The sequence below is a fragment of the Sciurus vulgaris genome (assembly GCF_902686455.1).
Source record: "Sciurus vulgaris genome assembly, chromosome: 4".
Classification (NCBI taxonomy): domain Eukaryota; kingdom Metazoa; phylum Chordata; class Mammalia; order Rodentia; family Sciuridae; genus Sciurus; species Sciurus vulgaris.
The window spans coordinates 184,909,351-184,930,822 of NC_136464.1; the positions used below are offsets into that span (position 1 = coordinate 184,909,351).

A 21,472-nucleotide genomic window follows, 5' to 3' on the forward strand; every position below is an offset into this window, starting at 1 on the left:
GCTGTGTCCCTGTTATCACGCCTGCAGTCCCCCACGCTCTGTCCATGTTCCAGCTCAAAGAGCAGTGAATGACAGTGTACCCACAAGCTGAATTAAAGCGCAGGGTCCTGGATGTGCTCCCTGTGAGTCTCCAGCCTCACAGGCGACAGGACCCTCAGTGCCGGGCAGGATGATTCTGTTCTGCAGCTTGTAGGGTATGGCAGGGACCAGGTTTGGCTTCATGGAATTGTCCATCTCGTGGCCTCATTCAATTTTTAGGATCCTTGCCAAGAATCCTGAAATGCTTTTTCAGTAGTGTATATCTCATTTTTATCATGAAACTCTTACAAATTGAAAACATTTTTAAGGCTTTTTATTTTTCAGACCTTTTAAAATGAGGGGAAGTTGTGAATGGTCTTTGCCAATCTTTGTCCTGAGGCCAGTTGCAAGAATCGCCTCACTGTCTGCCTTCAGCCCCTCGCAGGCTATTTCTTGTCTGTGTGGTTCAGCTTTTCAGTGAGCTACATCATTTTCACTCTATTCTGAGATACATTTCACAACAAGAACCATTCCTATCACTGTTAAATGTTGACTGCATACATAGTATTAAAAGATGTTTGTGCTCGCACATGGGGGCGTAACACTGTCTACCTCAGACACAAGTCTATTTGTAGAGATAACACAGCCTCTCTCCTGCAAAGGGCCTGGAGCACACATGTGCTAATATCATTAGGACACTAATGCCACAGGAAGCCAGGGTACCATCACCCAGAAAGCACCTCGTGGCATGCTGGGGGTGAGTGCAGAGAGGATTCATTTGGGTTTTTGAAAGTAAGTTATATCTATAAAGCACTTCCATTTAACGCTGAGGAAAGACACACGATAAGCGTGGAACTGAAAGCCTAACTCTTGCTGCTGGACACGGCAGGTGCTCAGGGTCACCTGCATAGACCCGGGATATTCAGGAGGTGCCAGACACTAGGTTGGGGCTCAGGTCACCAGTGTAGACCACAGGGACCAGCAAGAGGTGCTGGACACAGGGCTGGTGCTTGGGTGACCTGCAGACCATGGGGACAATCAGGCCTTGCCTCCAGAAGCCACCGCTTGGTCGTGCAGATTGCTAGAGCTGTACTCAGTATTAACAGACTTCTCTGTTTCTCTTTTTATGACATATCTGCTAATTTAGGGGCCCCAAGGACCCAAAGGGCAGAAGGGTGAACCTTATGCACTGTCTAAAGAGGACCGCGACAAATACAGGGTATGTTTGCCTCGGATGGGAGACGGAATTAAGCAATCCAGTGTAAATTCTCGGGCCAGTTCAGTACCAAGTGAAGGAGTGTGAGAGTGACCCTGTGAAAGAATCCAGAATAGGGAACACCGCAGAGGCGTGAGGAGCTTGAAGTCATTTCCATCGGGACGCTGTCCCCCTGCAGTAATCGCAGGTGGGCTCTTTGCCTGTACCCCATGCCCCAGGCTGCACGGTAGCTAATGGACGTCCCTGAGTCCTGAGAGGGCTGCCCTCCCACTCAGCAGTGAAACCGAACAATGTAACGATGCTGAACAGCGATAACAATTCTTTCCTTGCCAACAGGGTGAACCTGGAGAGCCTGGACTGGTTGGATTCCAGGTAAGCTTTATTTTTATTAGAGAGTGTTCCAAGCAAAACTCTAAGAACTCCAGGCCTCCACGCACAGCTGGCCTCTTCAGAACACCTTCTTGTTGTCCACAGGGTCCTCCCGGCCGCCCTGGGCCTATAGGGCCAATGGGTCCTGTTGGAGCCCCTGGAAGACCGGTAAGTACCTCTTGCATGCTCACACCCGGGCCTGTCAGGCCACCCTCAGAGGCCCCTGTTCAACTGCCCATGCAGCCAGTGCTCCATGGAGCCCCTGTGGCACCTGGTCCTGGTGGAAGTCATCAACGCAGAGCAGGCCATTCTTGTGTACATTTCGCTAATCTTGAGGTTGAAGAATAAGGACCAGCCTTGGCTCACTGCCAACCTTGTCCAATTTGGACTTGGTTCCACGGGTGCCCTTCCATTTGTGCACAAACTCTCCCAGCCCCTTGCCTGCCATGTGACAAAGGGCAAAGTGGGCCAAAGTCCCACAGGTCAGTAAGGAGGAACCAGGCTCCTCGCAGGCCAGGCCTGGTGCAGCAGGCATATCATACCTGGAGTGGCCATCGCAGCAGTCAGGACACTCGATGTCGTTTACAGTGGCCTTCACGCCCCGCCGAAGGGGCTGTTGAACTCACCCCTGCAGTATGGTGACCAAACACTTGCAGGAGGCCGCTACGCCCTGTGCGTGCGGCCCACAGGACGCCCCGCACCCCAAGGAGGTTTCCAACTTCCGCACCCTCCAGAGTTTTTAGCAGGAAGACACACAGGCCTGGTATCCGACAAGGAGGGTTTGGGCTCCAGTGAAAGGGACCTTCTCACAGGACACCAACACTCCAGCCAGAGGCCAGTATGGCCTCCATTCCTGGCAGAGCCTGAGAGAAAAGGAGACGAGGATACTTGGGAAGAGTCACTCTCACCGACAGTGGGTGAGGGGGACTCATAATTCCCCTCAGACCATAACACATGATAACAATAGCTTTTGTTCTCACAAATAAAATCTCACCTGGTGCTGTGAAACGGCAAGTCGCCTCTGTCTGAAAGTCAGGCGAGCGGGTGCAGCGGTCACGGGGCAGCCTCCTCCACCACGGAGGCAGGGCTCACTCGCCACGCCGCACACCTGCGTGGTTTGGGGTGTTAGTCTTCACACACAGTCCTGAGAAGTCAGAAACTGCAGGAGGTTCCCAGCAGTCTGCTCTGACAGCTTCACGTCTTCACGTGCACCGTGAAAGCTACCTGCGGTCCCTGCCCGCCCCGGCCTCCTCTCTCAGCCCTCCAGAGTGTTTCAGGTGCCCGGTGTTAAGAATGAGGTTGACACCGAGCGCTCACAGGGAGGGGCGGCGCGAGGCTCGCAGCAGAGCCTCAGCCTGCTGAATGGCCTCTGGCTTCATCCCGACCATGAACACTTGCTGGCCGGAAAGGAGCCAGTGTCCTGTGGAAGCCATGGCTAGAGTCACCGGGGCTGGGACCTCACAAAGGGATCAGAGCAGACACAGCGAGGACACGGGTGAAGTCAAAGCCCCAGACACACAAAGCAAACCAGGAACAGCCAACTGGCAACAGTGGCAGGTCCTGAGAACGTGCGGCATGTCCCGAGAACGTGTGGCATGTCCCTCAGACACAGGTGGGGGTCCTCTGAGTGTGTATTCCAGGTCAGCAGTAAATGGCAATCCTGTGGCTTCCAGCAGATGTCATTCGGGCCCTGGGATGAAGAAAATAGTTCACAGATAACTTTTTATTTGTGCAGGGACCACCTGGACCCCCTGGACCGAAAGGACAGCCAGTAAGTTGCTGTGGACCAGGGCAAGGGAGGGCTTGGCTAGGGTGCATGCGTATTTGCCATAGAACTTTGGTTGGCAACTACTTATTGCTTAGATTATTATGAAAGTGAGTATGTGGATTTTTAAGACTTACTGTTTGACCGTGAGCACAGGGCCAGTGGGCCCGTTCCACAGGTGAGGATGGCCAGTGGCTTGTGCGCTGATCCGTGAGCACATTCCTGATGCTCTGTGAAAACTGCCCTGGTGATGAGGGCCTGGGAACGTTCAGCAGCGCAGCCCAGGGGCAGCTCGAGATGTCTGTCAGTGCTGATTTTGGGGAGTGGGCAGGACGTCGCTGTGTGTGCTGTCGGGGGCTGGGAACGCCTGTCGCTGAAGTCTGAGAGCCCTAGGGTCGGACCCAGGGCTGCCCGCGTCCGCAGGGCCCCAGCAGGGTTTTAGGCTGGTGGAAGCACACCCAGCCAGGGGGCTTGTTAGAAGGGAGGACAGAACGGGGTCCGTCTGAGCTGGGCGAGCTAGGTGAGGGACCACCTGGAAGAAGGGGGTGAGGAAGTGTGGATCAGAAACACTGGGGTGGCCGGAGCCATCTGACAGCTGCCTCTGCCCCGCCTCCAGACAGGGCCTGCGCCGCACAGTCCCACCCAGCTCCACCCAAAGTCCCGTCTTGCACCAGCGGGTGACACGGCCGCCACCCCTGGCCCCCAACCTCCATCCCCTCTGACAAGACTTTTGGCTGGAGCTGGTGCTTATTGAGGCCACTGGACTCGCCAGCCGGCCACAGCCTTGAGCAGGGTGGGAGGCCCAGGCCAAGAGCAGCGGCAGCAGAAGCTGGTGGGTGGCCAGTAAGGAAGCACCCGCCAAGCCCCAGCTCAGCCGCGGGCCTCAGATCTCCACTGGCTGCAGCAGACAGCCCTCCTCACCCGGCCAGTCATTCCTGGTGACTTTGACAGCCAGCCAGGAAGCAGAGGACTGCGGGGGACCCAAATCCTCACCCCAGCCAGGTCACTTCCTGGAGACTGACAGCCAGCCCTAGAGGCAGAGAGGGCCTTGGGGACCCAAATCCTCACCCCAGCCAGGTCATGTCCTGGAGACTGACAGCCAGCCCTTGAGGCAGAGAGGGCCACGGGGGACCCAAATGGTCTTCTGATCTAGCCAGGCCTCTTTTCTGTGCTTTGATTTCTGCTCCCAGCCAGGTGGGAAAGAAGCAAAGAGCAAAAATTAATTAAAGGCTTTGTTTTTATTTTCAGAAAAGGTCTGGGCATGGGAGGGGGTGGATGGTGGACTGCAGAGAGAAAGACTGGAGAGGCTCCGCGTGACCCTTCTCACTGTGGGAAGACGGAGACCCTGGGAACAGGCGCAGCTGTTTGGAAGCAAACGGAGAGAGTGCCCGTCTCTAATGTGTGTGCGCTTGCGGGCGGCTTCTCACGTTTCCGCTCCCAGGCGCCGCTGGGTGGGCCAGTTCCCCACGAGGCTGCTCCACTTTGGGGCTATTAAATACCAGCTGACTCGGGGCCTGACTCGGCCTCTTAGGCAAAGGGAGGACCGAAGCTGACGAAAACCCGAAGAATCACCTAAGTCTGTTAAATTTAGATTGATTTTAAATCCCCTAAAAAGATAAGGAATGTTCATATGAAATGAGAATGATTTACCAAAATGGGAAAAAGATAAGAAAAAGGTGACCTTCAGATATGGACAGGAGGGATGAAGGGGCTGCTCTCTGGGTCTGAGTCTCCAGGAGGCACTGTCCCTTGGAGAGGCAGTGAACTCCAGAGTGAGAGTCAGAACAGCCCCCACCCACGGCTCTGAACCCTGGTCGGAGGACCTGCAGTGTCAGTGGCTCCTGGGAGCCGAAGCCAGAGTCCCTGCGAGTGCAGTCACTTTGTAACGTTGCACATAGGCAGGTCCTGGGTTTCTTTTTCTAAAGACATAGATTTACTTCACTGTGATTATTGACTTTTAAAAATTCACAAGAGCCATTGATCTTTCCAGGGCAACAGAGGACTGGGTTTCTATGGAGAAAAGGGTGAAAAGGTAAGCAACCCCCGTAGATCTGCACAGCAGCATGCAACTTGCACATGGAGGTCAGCCATTGCAGTTACCAAGGTTGGCATGGAGATGGAGGTGTCTGCTGCATGGGAGGCGACCACCATCTAGGGCAGGTTCTCATGGTGGTCACAGATCAGTGGGCCACGACCTGAGCTGTCCAGGTGGTCTCAGCCCTCTGATACAGAGCCGTGACCCCAGTCCACCTTCAGTGCTGGAAAACAAAGGCATTTACTAAAAGTTTCTTCTAACGTGGGAAACCCAGGGTGACTGAGGGGACTCGGTCAGGACCAGAGGGGACACGGAGCCATCTCAGGACCAGGGAACATGGCAGCATTGGCAGGAGCAAAAATAGAGCTAACAAAATTGCACTGCCTCCCATACACTGAAACACATACCAAGATAACAAAATAAAAGGAAGAAAAACTGGGAATAAATCATTAATGGAAGGAGAGAATGATCATTAGATACAGTGGAAATGAAGTTAATGTCTATGATTTAGGAAGAGCTAATTCAAATCACTAGTGAAAATGCCAAGGTCCCAATAGACTAAGGAGAGGAACAGTTTTCAGTATTTAAAAGACATGTTAATGAATGTTCAAAATACATTGTAGAGTGCTGCTTTTGGCAGCTGATACATCATTTCAGTTTGCTGACATTTCTATTGGTGATCGCTGGGCTCAAACTTGAGATAATATATTTATCTAAGACAGTGTTTTATTATGTAAAAACCCCTGTAGCTGGTGAAGTAGTGGTAACAAATTTCTCAGGCATTTCTTATGTCTTGGGGTCAGTCTTGGAGAACAGTAGTGGTTGACATCAGGAGCCCTCAACTTGACAATCCAGCAGTTTTGATGTATAAACGCTGAACAACTACTAGTGAAAGTAGGAAGACAAATTTGATTTTAGGATTACGTTGTTACAATCATTTTATTTTATGGTTATTGAAAAGTAGGTACACATGTGGCAACATGCAAAAATGGAAAGCAGGTTGTGGTGGGCATGTGGCTGCTCGAGCTTCCTGCCTTTCTTCCAACTCACAATGACTGTCTTGCTGAACACACAGGGTGACATAGGGCTGCCAGGACCCAACGGGATCCCGTCAGACACCACGCATCCCATCGTGGGACCCACCAGGACCACCATCCACCTGGATCAGTATAAGGTAAGGAAGGCAACTGTTTTCCCAGTGGAACTAGAGAAAAAGAGAGAGAAAAAGGCAACTTCCTTCAGCTGTAGTCAGTCCCATCCCAAGTGTAAAAGGCCACCCCGCCAGGCCTCCCGGGACGTCCTCGAGGCTTCCAGACAGTAACCAGGCCCCCAGAAAGGGCTTTGCCCTTCGTCATCTCAAACAATTGTGGATTCAGCGCCACCTGAGAACCACTGAGAAGACACAGACCTATCCTCAGCTACAGGAGCCTCAGATGTAGGCCAGGTTAACGGCCGTAGCACAGTTCAAAGCCAGGATCACAGAACCATCTGAGCCGAGTGGCCTGTTACTCAGAAACGAAAACTGCTTTCTTCTTAGCTGGCCTGAAGCACTTTTTTTTCTGAGTCAGTCAGTTTTCTGATGCTTTCCCTTTACTTCTTTAGCACTTCGTGTAACTAAAAACACGCTCCGAGTCTGGATGGAAGCTGTGCTCTGCTCTCCCAGGCTCGGGCGAGACTCTCCAAGCCTGCCTGTCAGGGTCAAGGGGAGGCAGGGGAGCTGGAGCACAGCAAGAGGGCTCATGCCAGGGGCTCGTGCGTGTGACCCAAACCACTCAGGGGCCTGAATGCAAGCCCCAACATGGAAATTTTGCTTTTCCAATAGAATACAATCCCGAGCTCCCCAGCAACATGAGGAGGTCTGGTCCTGGGTCAGGTGAGACTGGCAAGCAGGACTACTAACTTAGGGAAGGAACCAATCTAGCCAGCCGTGTCCCTGGCACTTATGAACATGGTCCAGAGATGGTGGGCAGGTCCCTGTGCAGTTAAACAGACCCAAGGGCTGAGGAGGGGCTGGAAGGTCTGCCAAGCTGAGGTGCTCAGCCCTCCAAGAGGAGGAGGTGGCTTCCAAGCCGACCTGCAGGGGGCAGTCATGAGCCACAGCAGCCCAAGCATTGTCAGGAGACCCAGGGACCAAGGACCTCACCAGTCAAAAAAAGAGCAAATGAAATCCACATTGCTTCCTAAAACCACTTTTGCTTGAGATTTTAATACATACCAAGTGCATCTTTCCTCAGAGGGTTTTCCTGATTCTGTCTCATTCAAATGAATGTCATCACTGGGCTCTTCCCTGGGTGTGCCCTCCTTCTGTGCCATTAATGCAGGGGGTGACCCTGGCATGGATGCTGACATACCTGTCACTCGTGAGTGATAGAAGAAACCTCACAGATGGAAGACAGACAACTTTTCAGTCATGTCAGAAACCAGACACGGTTTGATGTATCTTGTGAAATTCTGGAAAAACACTTTTTTTCCATTTGATTTTTGAAGCTGCAAATTTTGGGAGCTGGTGGCTGCAGTTAATTTGTAGAGATGATTTGAAGTTTCATTAAATACTTTTCACTGCATACTCCTGATCAAGTTTCAAATATTGCTGCTTGCAAACCAATAAGTACCTTTTCTTCATACTCTCCGCAGGGTGAAAAGGGGAGCAGGGGGGAGCCAGGCATAAAGGTAAGCTCAGTGGCCAGCGCCGTCCCCTGTAGTGCCCGGGCTCCCTCTGGAGCGATGGAACGAGCCGGGGCTTCACAGCCCACATGCTCTTGGGCTGTCCTCCGTGTATCTAGGCAAGGAAGTAGTATTCATTGCCACACTGTTTTCCCAGAAAACGTTTTTAGAACGTCCCCCTTTGCATGACAAGCTGGCTAGTCAACCTCATTTGAAGTTGCAAGGCAGAGTGGCATGCTGGGGGCGGGGCGTCCCATTTCTCCCTGGTCATCACTTACTGGGCAGTGTGGCAGTGCCGTCCGGGCGCACTCCAGGGCTTTCCCTGCACCTGCATGTCCCTGGAGGACGTGGGCTGGAGCTGGCAAGCGCGGCGTGTCACCTTCCTCCGCTCTCTCCTAGGGCATCTCCCTGAAGGGCGAGGAGGGCATCGTCGGCTTCTCAGGACCACGGGTAAGCTGGGTTCCAGGACGGAGACTGTCTCTCTGTTTGGCTTTCGAATAGATGTTATTTTTCTAGAGCAGTTTTAGGCTCATGGCAAAAGAGAGCTAAAGTGCAGACATTCCCACTGTCCCCACACACACAGCCTCCTCGCTGGTCACCGGCCCCAGGATGGTCATCCCCGCACTTGACCCGATGGCCCCTCCCACTCTTCACCTTCGCCCACCACTGAGCCCCACCTGGAGGGAGGGAACAAGACTCACAGCATTTGTGCTCATTTTAGGCTTTTTAAGTCTTTGGTAACCAAAAATGTAGTGTCCGGATTTTTTATTGCCCCAGAGTCCAAAAAGAATGTCCCTAGTGCCAGGTGTGGTGGCACACACCTGAATTCTCAGCTACTGAGGCAGGAGGATCACAAGTTCAGGGCTACTTAGCAAGACCCTGTCTCAAAACAAATTTAAAAGGGCCATGTAATTTGGCAGCAGGTGCTTCCCTAGCATGTGTTCCACACCCAGCACTACCAAAACTATGTCACTGATGCTGCGATACGAGCCTGTAATCCTAGCAACTCAGGAAGATGAGGCAAGAGGACCTCAAATCCAAGATCAGCCTTAACAACTTAGGGCCTACGCACTTAGCAAGACCCTCAAAATTTTCAAAATAAATATAAAGGGCTAAGGATGTGTTTCAGAGGTTAAGCATCCCTGGGTTCAATCCCCAGTACCAAAAAATAAAAAATAAATAAAACAAGAGGAAGAAGGACAAAAGGATCCTGCTATGAGAGGCAGTTGCCACCTTCAGAGAGGCAGCCTGAAGCCACAGGAGGGAGGGCGTGGTGTGCTGTGGGTGGGTATGATCTAGCCTGGGGGTGGGGGGGGAATACAGTCAGAGCCCCAGGCCCAAGAAGAAGAGAAAGAGGGTTCTTGCTGATTATTTGGCAGTCACTGCTGCTAAAAAGACATGGTCTCCGAGGTGAGAAGAGACTTACAGAACACTGGCGCACGGCATGGGTTTCCTTAAGCACGTTGAATGAAGGCATAGCCAGCGTGACCTCCCCTTTAGAAAACAGGTCTCCAGCTGGTTTGGGAAGCTCTTGTGGGAAAGGTGGCTTGCTCCTCTCACGGATCCCTACTTCCCATAGTCAGATCTCTGCACAACCAACCCCACCTGCCTTCCAAAGAGGGGAGAATTGTATTGGGTGACTTGTACTTGGTGTTGAATTTGGTTGCCTTAATCCTCAAGTATTGCATGTTCTGGGCTGTTAATTGCTTATTTTCTGTTCAACCCAGGGTCCTCCTGGCTTTGATGGAGAGAAAGGATCCCCAGGACAGAAAGTAAGTGTGCTGCATAGAAGTCTGTTCTGGGCCTGAGACCTCTTACAAAGGTCCTTCAAATAAGCATAGTATGGCAGAAAAGACGTTTGTCCCCAGAAGCAGCATTTAAGCCTTTCCCTGCATTCACAGTAGCATATGTATGCCTTTTGCTCACAGAACTTAGATTGTTCATCATTTTTCTTGTGGGTTTTTTTTTTTTACAATCAGCCTCTCAGTTCTTCCCACTGTCCCTCCCCCACGACTTCCATGTTCAGCTCCTCCCTGGATGTCATACCCTTCTATGGCACTGTTGTCACTCTTAGGAAGGTTGTCAGCTCGGTGCCTGAGGTCCCCGGTATGTTTTTTTTATAGATCAACACACACTTCAACATTTAATGTTCAATGATAACCCAATCAGTTCTTTTTATTATGTGTTCGGTGGGCAGGTTTTTAGGGGGAAATGTTACGTGAAAAATGTACTATGAATCTGGAAGGTTTAAATGTGTAAGCACTAGGTCATACAGAAAGTCCATACAGAACCAGTTCCTCTGAGTATTCATTTATTTTCAGAATTCACTATGAGCACAACAGGGCAACAGCTGCCCACACTACACCCAACCAAAGGCCAAAAGGCCAGCTTCCCACTGAAGGGCTGCAAGGGACGAACCGTACAAAGAGACAGAGGCCAAAGCAGACCTTCACATTCAAAAGCCTCCCACCCTGCCCCCTCTGTGTCCTCAGAGGCCACTGCCAGCTCCCCATTGCTGACCACAGTTACGACTGGCTCCTCTGAACCTAAGGCAAAGGAGTTGCACTGTTTCAAAATGTGATTCAACATAGCTGCCCCTAGAACCCAGAGGTCCATGAGAGACAGGAGGCCCAGTGGCCCTGGCCTCCTGTGTGGTCAGCGGTGAGGAAGGCAGACCAGCCTTGAGCTTCCTCTCTGCAGTTGCCGTGACATGGGAAGATGCCGGCATCTGTGGCTAAATGGGCAGAGGGAATAGTCTACTGGACTGTGAGAATGTATACAAAGGGTGCATCGTGAGCTTGAGGGCACTGACCACATGGTGGAGCATCTGCCCCACATGATCCGTCGGCTCCAGGGCCGAGCCTCCCCAGCACACACTTACCTGTGCTCATGGTTGGGTCTTATGCAATAAAATGGAGCCAGAAACCAAAAGCAGCTCCAAGGAACAAGAGTGAAGCTACCACATGCCATGCCTCAAAGTAGGAGGCACCCAAGAACAAACGGGTCTGGGAAGATCTGGAATCCCCTGCCTCACCCCAGAGCCAACACCCGGCTTTACCACAGAGCTTGGCTAGCCCAGGCTTTCTCCAAGGGACAGGGAAATGTCTTGTGGATCTGGCTGTATTAACCTTCCTGAAAAGTTAAAGATGGACTCCCTCCTTTTTCTAGGGCAAATTTAGTAACTGAACAAAAGCGTTTCGCAGCCTAGAGTTATTGTAAAAAGTGCTCGCCCAGATCTGGTGTCCTTGAAGGGACACCAGCCAATGACACCTGCAGGTAGTGTTGGCAAGAGCCCCCTCCCCGCCACATGTCAGCAGGACCGTGTGAACTGGATCAGAACCGTTTGGTGGCCAGTTGTCACGGTTACCCACAGTGGGCAGCAGTAACTTGCTCACCAGGTACACGTTCATGAGTGTCGGCCACAGCTCCGCATGGTAGCTACTGCTGGAAAGGCGGACAGTGACTCGTGACTCCAGGCGGGGCTCTTTGTCCACCCTCACAGCCTGCGGTCCTGCACCAGACTCCTCTGGCCTTCAGGCTGCTGGGAGTGGAGACGTCTCCCCGCAGCCCCCTGAGCTCTGGGCCTCCGCACTGGGAAGGCTCCCACTGAGCCAGGAAGATGCAGGAGGCATGTTTAGACTACTTGAGACAGTCAGGTGCTCTTAAACACTGGAGAAGTCGGATTGCTTTGGAAGAGTCCAGTCATCATAAATTCCACCAGCAGCTTGTTTCCGCTAGTTCCTGAGGACTTCTGCCTAATGGTTTTCCCTAATTTGGATTATTTCTGCCCTTGAAAAGCATGAAATTGACTGCTTTCAAGTCCTCAACTCCACCTTGTGCGAGAGACTTCCCAGTGTGAACCACAGGTCTACAGCGGGAAGCGGGAGATCAACCCATCTCCGTGCACCCGAGCAGCAGGGCCTGCAGCAGCACTTGAGGATCTCCTGCAAGAGAACCCGAGAGCACACGTCCTCAGAGCTTCAGCCTGCGCTGCCCCGAGCAGGACTACCGTAGGAGGCCTGGGACGAGGAATTAGGTCTGGACTTCAGGACGCTCCGATGTGCATCCTGTCACCTCATGGTGGGACTCACCAGGGTGAACTTCTTCAAATAAATAGTCAAGGAAATTAGGAAACGAAATTAACGTTACAGTTGTTTTAAACAAGGAGGAAAATTCTCCAGAGATTTTAATACTAGTGTTTGGTGTTAAGTGATAATGTCCAAACCCATCTTGAGGGAAGTTTCTGGCAGCTGGACTGGCATTGACCCCTGACCCCACTGATCGTCACAAGATCACTAGCACAGGGCTCCTGGCATCCATGCCATAGAGTGGTGCAGAAGAGCTGGCCTCCTCTGAGCAACTCCTGGAGCTGACCGACCCACCAGCCCTAATGACCAGTGGGAGAAGAGCCAGGGAGAGAGGCAGACTCCATGCAGCACCACGGGGAACAGCCAAAGCAACACAGAACAGGTGCAGCACAGATCGGCCCAGGTTTTTCCACAACAGCAATAGCAAAAAGCTACTGAAAAAAAAAAAAGATAAAGGAATAAAAGAAAGATAAAGCTTATAAACTAAAAGAGAACTGAGGAACCCAGCAGCCAAATACCATATTTGGACTTTGGCTCCTGGTTTAAATGAAGCGACTTTAAAAAGGTATTTTAGAGTCTGAACTCAGGGGAAATGGAATCCACACTGGATAGTAGGGGATCTCAGTCAGTTAATCGTAATTTTATCAGCTATTCTAATGATGCCGTGGTCACTTTTTAAAAGTTATATGTTGGAAATCAAAATAAAAAGCAAGCGTCTCTCCTGCAGGGAAGCCGAGGCCTGGATGGTTACCAAGGCCCTGATGGGCCCAGAGGACCCAAGGTGAGCCCTGCTTCATGCCTTTTCTTCTGATGATGTCCTGCTCACCCCACTGGAGGAGGTACCCCCACCCTAAATAGAGGGGGAACATGTAGTGCCCAGCCCTGGACAGGACAGAGGAGACAGATGGCCATGTATTAGCCACATGTTCTCCTGCCCAGGGTCAGGATGCCCTGTGCCATGTAGGGCCACCAGGCCTGCCCCCAGGAGCAGAGCAGTCCAGCAGGCTAGGGGTTGGGGGGGGGGGCGCTTTGTAATCACAAGCCAGGGAGGTACCCCTGGATCTGGGAAGGGTGCAGCTTGTTTATCTAATTCTGTGGGGTGGCAAGGGGATGCACCCCTGGGTTGAGGACAGTGAGGTGAGCTGGCATGTGTCTGTGACAGCAGGGCCTTGGGCCCAGCCAGGCCTGGAGGATGTAAGCCGTACCTGCAGATGGAGTCACGGGAGGGAGCCGCCACATCCCTCCCAGCTCCCCGTCGCTGGGTGCTCAGATGGCACTACAACACTTGTGACGGCCTGACCTGTGGAACACACAGTCCCCTGGCCACTGCTGGTGTTCTGCTAGGGTTTCAAAGTGAAATTGGCACGTGCCGGTATTGTTCGCTCTGGTGTATTGGCTGGCAGCCAGGACGTCCAGGTTTCGCCACCACGCAGTGGAGATGTGGCCCCAGGGACAGTCTGCGGTTGGATTGATCAGAAGAGTTGCCCTGCCAACCTGATACCTGCCTCTGCCTTTATTCTTTGGAAATATGTAATTATGGAAAAACCCCAGAAGGCCATTCTCACTCTCTTCTATTCTTTCTCCAGGGGGAACCAGGTGATCAGGGTCCCCCAGGACCACCTGCCTACTTGCCTCATCCTTCCCTGGCTAAAGGTTTGTACCAAAATTTCCCCAGAATGATTTAGCATCACATGTAGACTTTCTTCTGCCAAAGACACAGAGTCATGAAATTTTAAGACATTTTCCAAGCAAAACAAAAGTGTTGAGAACATAAGCTTCCGAGGTAGGCTTGTGCCCAACTTCCCACGAGGCTTGGGAGGTGTCACAAGGGACCAACTTTTGGCTCTGCCTGACAGTCCTCACTACCTTCCAGGCAAGAAAACCTCCCTCCACCCCTCTGGGAATTCACTTCTAGGTGATTCTTAGGCTCCGGTTTTACTATCTAGAATATCAGTCAGGAAATCCAACAGCAGCTGTTCCCCCGGGGAACACCCTGGAGACATATCTCTGGTGGGCCTGGAACCATCCTTGAGCATGTTTTGGGGACTGTGCTCAGCACCTGTGACCCACCTACCCACCCACAGTATCCAAAGTGTCTATAAACACAAAGCTGCAAGCTAGCACACATGGCTGGCTTGACTTGATTGAGGATTTGTGATCTTGATAAAATGGAAACACTCCTTTTGAGGCCTTGGGCACATAATTTTCAAATTAATGTTGATGATACATCTTATGCATTATCAAAAATGTCCCTGACTGAGAACCCAGGGTCCAGTGCCCCCTTCCACTAGCTGTATGCCTGGCCATCACATGGAAAAATGGATGGTTTTAAGATCCATCTTTTCCCACATGCAGATGTAGAAAAGCCTTTACTGCCCTCGTCACCAGCGGAAGACAGACTGGAATGTAACTGAGGGGCATTCCAAAGTGGTGGAACCAAAGGTTGACTCTGGAAAGATTCCTCGGGGGTCAGGGATGTATCTTTACAAGGTAGCCTTGCATGGGCTTGTCAAAATGCAGAGAGGAGAGGGGTTTGTGCTGAAGGACATGATTACGAGGTAACTGAACCAGGCCATCCCCTCAAAAGCTCTGCTCCCTGTCTCTTTGCCCTTTGGTAATGACGGAGACTGTTTATAGTGTCCACTGTGTGCCCAGCAGCTGCTCCAGATGGCTCTGCTTGCACCTGTCAGTTTGCTTACTCCTCCCAATGGCCTCGGGAGGTGGGATGACCTCAGCCCATCTTTCTGAGGCAGACACTGAAGCACAGGGAAGCCAATTGAGTCTCCTGAGGTGCCCTATGTGACAAGCAGAAGGAGAGGCAGGGAGCTTACCTGGAGCCACAGACTCAGTCCCTTGCACCTACAGCTCGAGGGTACCCACAGATCCTGCCTCACTTTAAGAAAGAATTTTTAAGGTTAAAAAACTAAAGATCATATACAGAGTGATGGCTTTCCCAAAAATCAGTGATACTATGTGACAAAATGTTGTGTTTTCTTCTCTGTTCTCCCCTTTCCTAATTATAAAGACATGTTGGGCAGCTGGGGGACATAGGAATGCCACTTGGTAGTTGTCCAGTAGGGATGGAAGTCCACCTGCTCTCCAGCCATGTTGGAAGCCCGGAGGGCGCTGAGCCGGGGAGAGAGAAACCAGCCCTCTGGGCTCCTCTGGAGCCTGATGTGCCTCGGGATTATCATGCTATCACTTCCGTCTTCCCTGGAGCTTTGGGCTCAGCTGCTGGTTCCCCCACTTTCCACTAGCCCATCCCCAGCACCCTTCACCCAAGCCCAGTCCTGCCGAGTGCAGCTGAGCTGGGCGCACTTTGTGGCTGTTGTCCCTGCTGGGTGCCCTTCTCTGTCCGCCGAAGTGGGCTGCAGCAGGTCCACACGGCGGCCGTGGAGTCATGGCCGTGACAGACGCCACTCAGAGTCTCCCACACAGGAAGGGCTCCAAATGACATCCACCTCTGTCACTTTCATTCTCTGTGATTCCTCAATATCCGATTCTTCCTTCAAGTCAGGCTTCCCCTCCTTTAAAGACTCCAAGGGTCCTTTCAGCCTTCAGTATTGTTGATCTTAACAGGAGTCCTGCATCACCTCCTTTGGTCACAAATGCGATCCTCGAACACAGAACCGCCTATTTCTCAAACATTTGAACCCTCCACTGTGTATAGCATATTCAGCACATAAGTACCCAGGGAGAAGGTGCTGCCTGCTGCACTCCACAGATAGCAGGCTTATTCCCACTGGGGGACTTGTCTTGGTTCCAGGTGCCAGAGGTGACCCAGGATTCCCAGGAGCTCATGGGGAGCCAGGAAGCCGGGGTGAGCCAGGAGACCCTGGGCCTGCAGGTCCCCCTGGCCTGTCCATTGGAGATGAAGGTAAGGGGGGTGATTCAATGTACCTTGGCTCCAGTTAGCACAGACACGTGAGGTGTGTGTGTGCCCCTCAGTCACGAGCTTGCGGCACATTCTGACGTCTGTGCAGAACCTCACCTACGCGACCGTAACTCCCAACCGGGACAGAGAACTAGCCTGATTCCATCAGCTGGTTGGAAGGAGCACAGGAGTTGTGCAGAGCTGTGGCCAAAAGTTGGTCACAACCAGAGGCCATTGTTGGAAGGGAAGGGGGGGGGGGGAGTTTTTAAAGTCAAAAAGTACACCAGTGGCATCCACCCCACATTACTGACTGGACTGTGAAGCCCGCTGCTCCTTCTGGTGACCTGTGACTGTAAATGGCAATGCAACCAGAACACATCGGGAAACTCATGCCACCCATGCTTGCTGTGGTTTCAGATGAGAAGAGAGGCCTTCCTGGGGAGATGGGCCCCAAAGGCTTCCAAGGAGAACCAGGCATCCCTGCATTCTACCCTGGCCCACCTGGAGCTGATGGAAAGCCAGGTCTCCCAGGAGCCCGTGGGCCTGCCGGACCACCTGGACCAGATGGTGAGTGGAGGGATGCCAAAGGGAGCTGAATGCCGGTGTTGGGATCCTCTGGGTTCAGCCTGACCCAGCAGGGTTTGATTTGGGGTTTTTTTTGCCAAATAATCCTGAACTAATTGAGTAGGTTGGTGGGTCCTGCTGGTGCACACAGAGGAAGCCGGGATAGAAGCGGACATGGGCCCGCCTGTCGAGTGGCTGCAGTCACATGGCTCTTATGTAGTGAGCTTTGGCTTCTGCTGCCTCAGCAAAACAGCCGAGATGCCAGTGTAGATGTGAGCCGAAGTCCCTGCCTGGGTCCCTGTGACCAGCTGCATACACCTCTCCAGGGCGGAGGCCCCACTCCCTGACCTGCAGCCCCCTCCTCGGTCCTCAGCTCATACGAGACAAGCTTGGGCCACCAGCTACCCCATGATACCTCCAGGGTCAGCCCATGTGGCATTTCCAGGCTGTGATGCTGCTGAGCTGTCATCTGTTGAGAATGCTCTGCCCCAGGAAGCAGGGAATGTGCTCCACCGCTTTGAGCCATGGACAAAGGGCGTGCTCTTCAGCTTCAGCCCTGAGCATGCTCAGCACTATGAAATTCCTAATGGGAACGTGGCGTCCCTTGGGAGACTGGATAGTGAGGCACCAGAAGAAAACAGGGAGGTCGTACTCTATCTGTGTATCACTGACCAAAGGGTAGCAGTCTGTCCTTCTCAAAATAGTTTAAATTCTCTGACATCACCTCCACTGATCTCTCACTAGCTTCTATCTTCAGGGAGGAAGAACATCATATTTGCTAATGGATAGAGTTAGAGTTCCATTAGATTTCAAATTTAAACATTGAGGTTTTAATTGCTTTAGAAGACACCTAGACATCTCCAGATGGAAGCTTATTGGAGGTTTTAGAAGTGTTTCTTCCATTAAGAGTCACAAGTCACTTCTCCATACCTATTTCATATTCTATGATAAATTTTTAATTTCATATAGTTCTACTTTCCACAGATTCCCACATTCTTTCAAGCACAGATAGTTCCTTGGATCATGAATTTGCCAAAGAGTTTGAACGATGTTATCTGTAATATTTTCTATTATGCTGGATGTGATATTTATTAATGTGGCATCTGCAATAATAACTAAATTGTCTTTCCAAGTAAATAGTATCTGTGGAGTTTCCCTTATTTGGAATAGAACATACATTAAAATAAAAGCATAAAAATAAGTCACTGTGATTGAAGACTGGCTTAGCCATTAATCACTGTAACCAAATTCCATTTTGATAGACACAATCCATACCATCTTGATTTATAAATCTTTTTTAGTAAATCTGCAATTTACTGATTTACCACATAAGTCAATCACAGATAAATTATCTTATTTCTGATCTATATTATAGACTGATGTGGTAGTTTGTAGAATAGGTGGAATGATATCACATAAAATTTCACATAAAATAATTTTTAAAGTATACAATTTAAATTCTTACCCCTGTAAGATACATTGTTTTCGAATCTCCCCTTTTTTAGCAACCTCTTAGATAAAAAGTAGCCAGCCACCATGGCCATGACCTTTTACAAGTGTGTGGCCAGTGTGGTGGTGCACACCTGCAATCCCAGCTACTGTGGAAGGGAAGTAAAACTGAGTTCAGGGCCAGCCTGGGCCGCATGAGAACCCATCTCATAAAGAAAAAAAGAAAGAGAAAAGTGTTTGTGTACACTTGTTCAGTATCAGAGGTCTTTTTCCCACGGAGTTCCATTTTTTTCCCCCGAGTGAAATTATTGGACTCTTTTCTTGTTAACTGTACTTCATCCTATTTGTGTGTGGCTAGGGATGAAAACCAGAATTTTCAGTCTTTTGCAGTCCCAGTAAAGTCAAGCCTTGTTTCCTTTCTGGGTGAAACGTTTTGCTTGCTCCCATTTGCAGGTCAGTTACAGGAGTGGCAGGCGTCCCCTGCTGCTCCGGAGTGAGCCAGGATGCCGGGGCTCTGCAGCCACTGTCGGAATGGGATGGAGTTAGGAAGACAAGTAGCAGGGGGAGGAATGCGTCAGGGCCCGTTCTGTGCCTTGTGACTGCATTTGAAAGTGTCTGTCCTCATGAGGATCACCCACCCACCTTTGCCCTCAGCAGTGTGTCCCCAGTTGTAAGTGCTGGTGGCCCTAGAGTCCGTGGCTGATACACTCCAGCTGTGACACACTGCTCGGAACTGTGGGGAGGGCAGGTAGCAGCAGGTGGAGCCTGCGAGCCCACGGTGTGGAAGCAGAGCACGTGCCTGTGCAGACCCGCTCTCCTCCCGCCCTCCGTCCCTCCGGCCTCTGCCCTCCCTGCTCGGGCACTCTTCCTGAGACTCCAGGTCCCCTCCCACCCCGCCTCCCTGGCATTGGAGCCCCGAGGTCAGTTGCACCATTCTCTGCCCTCTGCCTGGCACACTCTCCGTTCTCGTGGATTTAGCGCACAGCCAGGCTCCCAGGTCACCCCAGTCTACTTCTGTGACTGAGCTGCAAACGTGCCAACCCCACCCTCACGGAGAGCCCACACCTGCACCCCCAAGCACCTCAGACCATAGACGGCTCCCGCCTCCCTGTTCCCTGGTTCCCTGCCCAAGTTGCCCTTGGTGCCCTGCTCCCTCCATAACCCCAGGAGCGCCTGGCAGAACCAGGCTACTCTGGGCACCTGACGCCCACGCCAAATCCACAGTGGGCCATGTGACCTGCTCCTTGAGCCCTTTAATGGTTTGCTTTGGGCCTGGAGATAAACGCCAAGCCCTCTGGGACTAGGGGGTGGCTGGGCCCCTCCAATTCACCTGCACCCTGCAAGCACCTTCCAGCCATGGCTTTCTCCATTTCCAGCCCTGTGTCTACACTTGTCCCCTTTGGAAAACATCCCCTATGCTCTGCTTGGCCAGTCCTTTACGCCCTTTGGATTTTAATCTGTGTCACCTCTTCAGAAAGGACTTTCCTGAGGCCCCTGATTCTTTACTAGTCTGGTCACACCTGGAAGTCTACACCCGCTAGTTTACTACCGTGTGTACAAGCTGCAGGTCTATCAGGGCTCTGGACAGGCTGGCGTGGCTCCAGCACTGGACCATGTTCCACGAATGAATGAGATTGTGTCAAAGGTATAGTAGGATCAAATCACATCAGCCAGAATCCACTCATCGTTCCCGAAAATCTGTACTCGCCTAGAAGCTCCGACACCCGAATCCTGGCGCCATTTTTCCAAGCACAGGACAAAAGACTTTAAAATCCGAGTTCTCCTCCCCTTCCTGCTTGCCGAATGGCCTCCTCATGGGCGCTAGTGGCTGTGCCCCAACACGCACTCCGGGCTGGGGGCTCTGCTAGCTCGGAGGGGCTGGGACCGCACTATCTTAGCGGCCAGGGAGCGGGTCCCCCGCGTCTCCTGGAGGCGCGCCTCCCGCAAGCGCCGGGCGAGGGGCTCTGGCCTCCACTGCAGCCCTGCGTGCTGTGCAGGAACGTGGCCCTAGGGATGCGAGGAACCCCGACCCTGGCTGATGGTCCAGGGCGGTCGGTGAGAAGGACCACACCTGGTCCCAGCCGGTCACGAGGGACCCACATCAGGACGCTAACTCTGCGCGGAAGCTCCTAAGTGGCGCGGAGGGCGGGGCGGGGCGGGGCAGCAGGGGCGCACCCACCCCCGGGAAGGGCGAGTGGGGAGCCCCGTTCATCCTGCCAGCGGGGCTGGGCGGGGGTCTTCATGGCAACCAGGCTGGGTGGAAATCTCGGAATTAGGTACCATGGCCTTGAACCCAGCGGTCTTCACAGGAGGGGTTCGAGTCCGCGCTGCCCCCGGGCACGAGCTGATGTGCCTGACCTGGGTCTTCTCTTTAGGTTTCTTGTTTGGCCTTAAAGGAGCACAAGGACCCGTGGGCTTCCCTGGGCCTTCTGGTTTCCCAGGAAGTCGAGGAACGAAAGGAGGGAAAGGTGAGGAGATCGGGAAGAAGAGGGAGGGGACCGGGCAGCACCCTGAGCCCACCTCACCCTACAGAGGCGAGTCCACCCCCCTTTGTTTGCTTAGAATACAGGATGAGCATCCCTATACCAAGTTCCAAAATGGCCCCAAATCCAAGTCTTTTGGTGTATAGACATGAATGAGCCTCGTGTCCAAAATGCCACACCTGGGGCTGGGGCTGGGGCTTGCCTAGCACGTGTCAGGCCCCGGCTTTGGTTCTCAGCACCATATGTAAATAGATTTTAAAGAAGAAAATTCCACCCGACCTCACATGACAGCCACGGTGAACACAGGTGCACTGAGAACGTATGGTGCTGACCTCAGCTATGGGGGTGGGTCTCTCTGAAGCGCCTTTAGGCAGGGTCTCCTCCCCAGGATACTTCATACTGCATATGCAAGAGCTCAAAGTCATAAAGCTTCTGAAATAATTCTGCTCACAAACACTTCGGATAAGGGATACTCAGCCTGTAAAAACCCTCTCTCCACGGCTGGGCACTCAGTGGACGGGAGGATTCCCAGGCAGCCGACTCCGCGCGCCCTTCCCTGTCCTCCCGCTGCCTGGTCCCTCGCTGAGGTTTCAACAGTACAGAGCCCAGCACTCAGACAGCTGTTCCTCACTGAGCCCAGAGGGCTGGCCGCAGGTCCAGCACCAAGACGAACACGAGCGTCCTGCAGAGCTCTGTCCTGGCGAGCACCAGCCCACCGCTGTCCTGTTACACCCATGAGGCTCGGTGTGGGCTCGCCTGGCCTCGCTCCCCATCCTGGGGAGGCCCTTGTACCTTTGCCTTCCCTGATGCACCTTGGGGACGCTGCCCCGTTCTAGGGAAGGGCTGGCTAGCCACTGTGAGGCTATCAGGGACCACGGAGGTGCCTGTTGGGCTCCTGGCCCTGGACATAGGCAGCACACCCTGGCCCTTACACCCACCCTGACCTT

At 52.4% G+C, this 21,472-nt stretch overlaps 1 protein-coding gene across 1 annotated transcript in view; it reads left to right on the forward strand.

Annotated features, from left to right (window-relative positions):
* Positions 1–21,472, forward strand: part of COL4A2 (collagen type IV alpha 2 chain) — a 152,412-nt gene that overhangs the window by 97,790 nt on the left and 33,150 nt on the right. The window contains exons 8-21 of the mRNA XM_079138043.1: positions 1,166–1,237; positions 1,571–1,606; positions 1,709–1,771; positions 3,339–3,374; positions 5,359–5,400; positions 6,479–6,577; positions 8,038–8,073; positions 8,467–8,517; positions 9,795–9,839; positions 12,883–12,936; positions 13,742–13,808; positions 15,922–16,032; positions 16,447–16,596; positions 20,418–20,510. Coding sequence (XP_078994169.1) covers positions 1,166–1,237; positions 1,571–1,606; positions 1,709–1,771; positions 3,339–3,374; positions 5,359–5,400; positions 6,479–6,577; positions 8,038–8,073; positions 8,467–8,517; positions 9,795–9,839; positions 12,883–12,936; positions 13,742–13,808; positions 15,922–16,032; positions 16,447–16,596; positions 20,418–20,510 — 955 coding nt within the window. The remainder of the gene's footprint in view (positions 1–1,165; positions 1,238–1,570; positions 1,607–1,708; positions 1,772–3,338; positions 3,375–5,358; positions 5,401–6,478; positions 6,578–8,037; positions 8,074–8,466; positions 8,518–9,794; positions 9,840–12,882; positions 12,937–13,741; positions 13,809–15,921; positions 16,033–16,446; positions 16,597–20,417; positions 20,511–21,472) is intronic.